Below are 2,112 nucleotides of genomic sequence, written 5' to 3'. Positions count from 1 at the left end.
TAGAATCTTGCTTATCTGATCCATGTCAACCCATTCTAGTCAGAAGGAAGGGAGAAAGAAGTGGGGTCAAGCATTTTCCTTATAAGAAAGCATCCCAGAGGTTGCAAGCATTCCTTCTGCTCATATTATGCTAGTGGTAATATCAAAAGGCCACATCTAGCTGCAAGAGATACAGGGACTGTAATATCTAGAGGCCATGTGCAGTGCTAAATATGATGTAATGGTGGGGTGCTTTAGTGCTAAGATGAAGGAAGGGGGATATGTTCAGGGTGTAGCTGACAATCTCTCAGTTCAGTTACGTTCAGTCACTCAGTCATGTCTGACTGTTTGCAACCCCATGGACTGCAGCACGCCAGGCTTTCTTGTCCATCAACAACTCCCAGAGTTTACTCAAACTCATGCCCATTGAGTCGGTGATGCTATCCAACCATCTCATCCTCTGTCGTCCCCTTCTCCTCTCCCCTTCAATCTTTCCCAGCATCAGGGTCTTTTCCAATGAGTCAGTTCTTCGCAGCAGGTGGCCAGAGGATCAGAGTTTCCGCTTCAACATCAGTCCTTCCAATGAACATTCAGGACTGATTAACTTTAGGATAGACTGGTTGGATCTCCTTGCAGTCCAAGGGACTCTCAAGAGTCTTCTCCAACACCACAGTTCAAAAACATCAATTCTTCAGCACTCAGCTTTCTTTATAGTCCAACTCACATCCATACATGACTACTGGAAAAACCATAGCCTTGGCTAGACAGACCTTTGTTGGCAAAGTAATGTCACTGCTCTTTAATATGCTGTCTAGGTTGGTCATAACTTTTCTTCCAAGGAGTACGTGTCTTTTTATTTCATGGCTGCAGTCACCATCTGCAGTGATTTTGGAGCCCCCAAAAATAAAGTCTGACACTATTTCCACTGTTTCTCCATCTATTTCCCATAAGTGATGGGACCAGATGCCATGATCTTCATTTTCTGAATGCTGAGCTTTAAGCCAACTTTTTCGCTCTCCTCTTTCACTTTCAGCAAGAGGCTCTTTATTTCTTCTTCACTTTCTGCCATAAGGGTGGTGTCATCTGCACATCTGAGCTGATTGATACTTCTCCCAGCAATCTTGACCCCAGCTTGTGCTTCATCCAGCCCAGCATTTCTCATGATGTATTCTGCATGTAAGTTAAATAAGCAGGGTGACAATATACAGCCTTGACGTACTCCTTTTCCTCTTTGGAAGCAGTCTGTTGTTCCATGTCCAGTTCTAACTGTTGCTTCCTGACCTGCATACAGATTTCTCAAGAGCCAGGTCAGGTGGTCTGGTATTCCCATCTCTTCCAGAATTTTCCACAGTTTATTGTGATCCACACAGTCAAAGGCTTTGGCATAGTCAATAAAGCAGAAATAGATGTTTTTCTGGAACTCTCTTGCTTATCTGATGATCCAGAGGATGATGGCAATTTGATCTTTGGTTCCTCTACCTTTTCTTTTTTTCCCCCACACTTTTATTTATTTTCAAGAAGTTTAAATTCTCGAAGGGTACAGCATCACACGAATTCTGTGTCCAATGGCCTTAGCAGGAAGGTTGCTTCGGAATTTGGCACGAACCATGCCACTGTTTCCATGAGCTCGAGTGATCTTTCCCAAGATTACTCTGGTTTTGTTAGGTTTTCCACCAGGAGTTACTGTGTTGTTGTTTGCTTTGTACACATAAGCACATCTCTTGCCTAAATAGAATTCAGTTTCATCTCGAGCATATACAACTTCAATTTTCAGGAGAGCAGTGTATTTCCTTTGGTTCCGTAGGCCCCGTTTATAGCCAGCAAAAATGGCCTTGGACCATAGCCTTCTAGACATATTTGTCGTTTTAGAAGTCCTGTTCCCAGCAGGCCTTCACAGGGTCCAGGATGGCTGAAAGAGCCCTCTGCCTTTTCTTAAACCAGGTTGAACATCCGGAAGTTCACGGTTCATGTATTGTTGAAGCCTGGCTTGGAGAATTTTGAGAATTACTTTACTAGCATGTGAGATGAGTGCAATTGTGCAGTAGTTTGAGCATTCTTTGGTATTGCCTTTCTTTGGGATTGGAATGAAAACTGACCTTTTCCAGTCCCATGGCCACTGCTGAGTTTTCCAAA

General features: G+C 43.5%; 1 protein-coding gene across 1 annotated transcript; it reads right to left on the bottom strand.

Moving 5' to 3' along the window:
* Positions 1-1,480: 1,480 nt before the first annotated feature.
* LOC128048464 (60S ribosomal protein L35a-like) lies at positions 1,481-1,868 on the bottom strand. Its single transcript, XM_052640863.1, has one exon. It carries the CDS (start codon positions 1,832-1,834, stop codon positions 1,502-1,504), a length of 333 nt encoding a protein of 110 aa, XP_052496823.1. The 5' UTR covers positions 1,835-1,868; the 3' UTR covers positions 1,481-1,501.
* Between the last annotated feature and the right edge of the window lie 244 nt (positions 1,869-2,112).

Source organism: Budorcas taxicolor, chromosome 5 (genome assembly GCF_023091745.1).
Source record: "Budorcas taxicolor isolate Tak-1 chromosome 5, Takin1.1, whole genome shotgun sequence".
Lineage (NCBI taxonomy): Eukaryota > Metazoa > Chordata > Mammalia > Artiodactyla > Bovidae > Budorcas > Budorcas taxicolor.
Note: the sequence above shows the minus strand (reverse complement) of the source record. Positions and strands in the feature narration are given on the sequence as shown.

Coding starts and splice junctions, on each gene's coding strand:
- LOC128048464 (XM_052640863.1), bottom strand. CDS start 1,834: ATGTCTAGAAGGCTATGGTCCAAGGCCATTTTTGCTGGCTATAAACGG.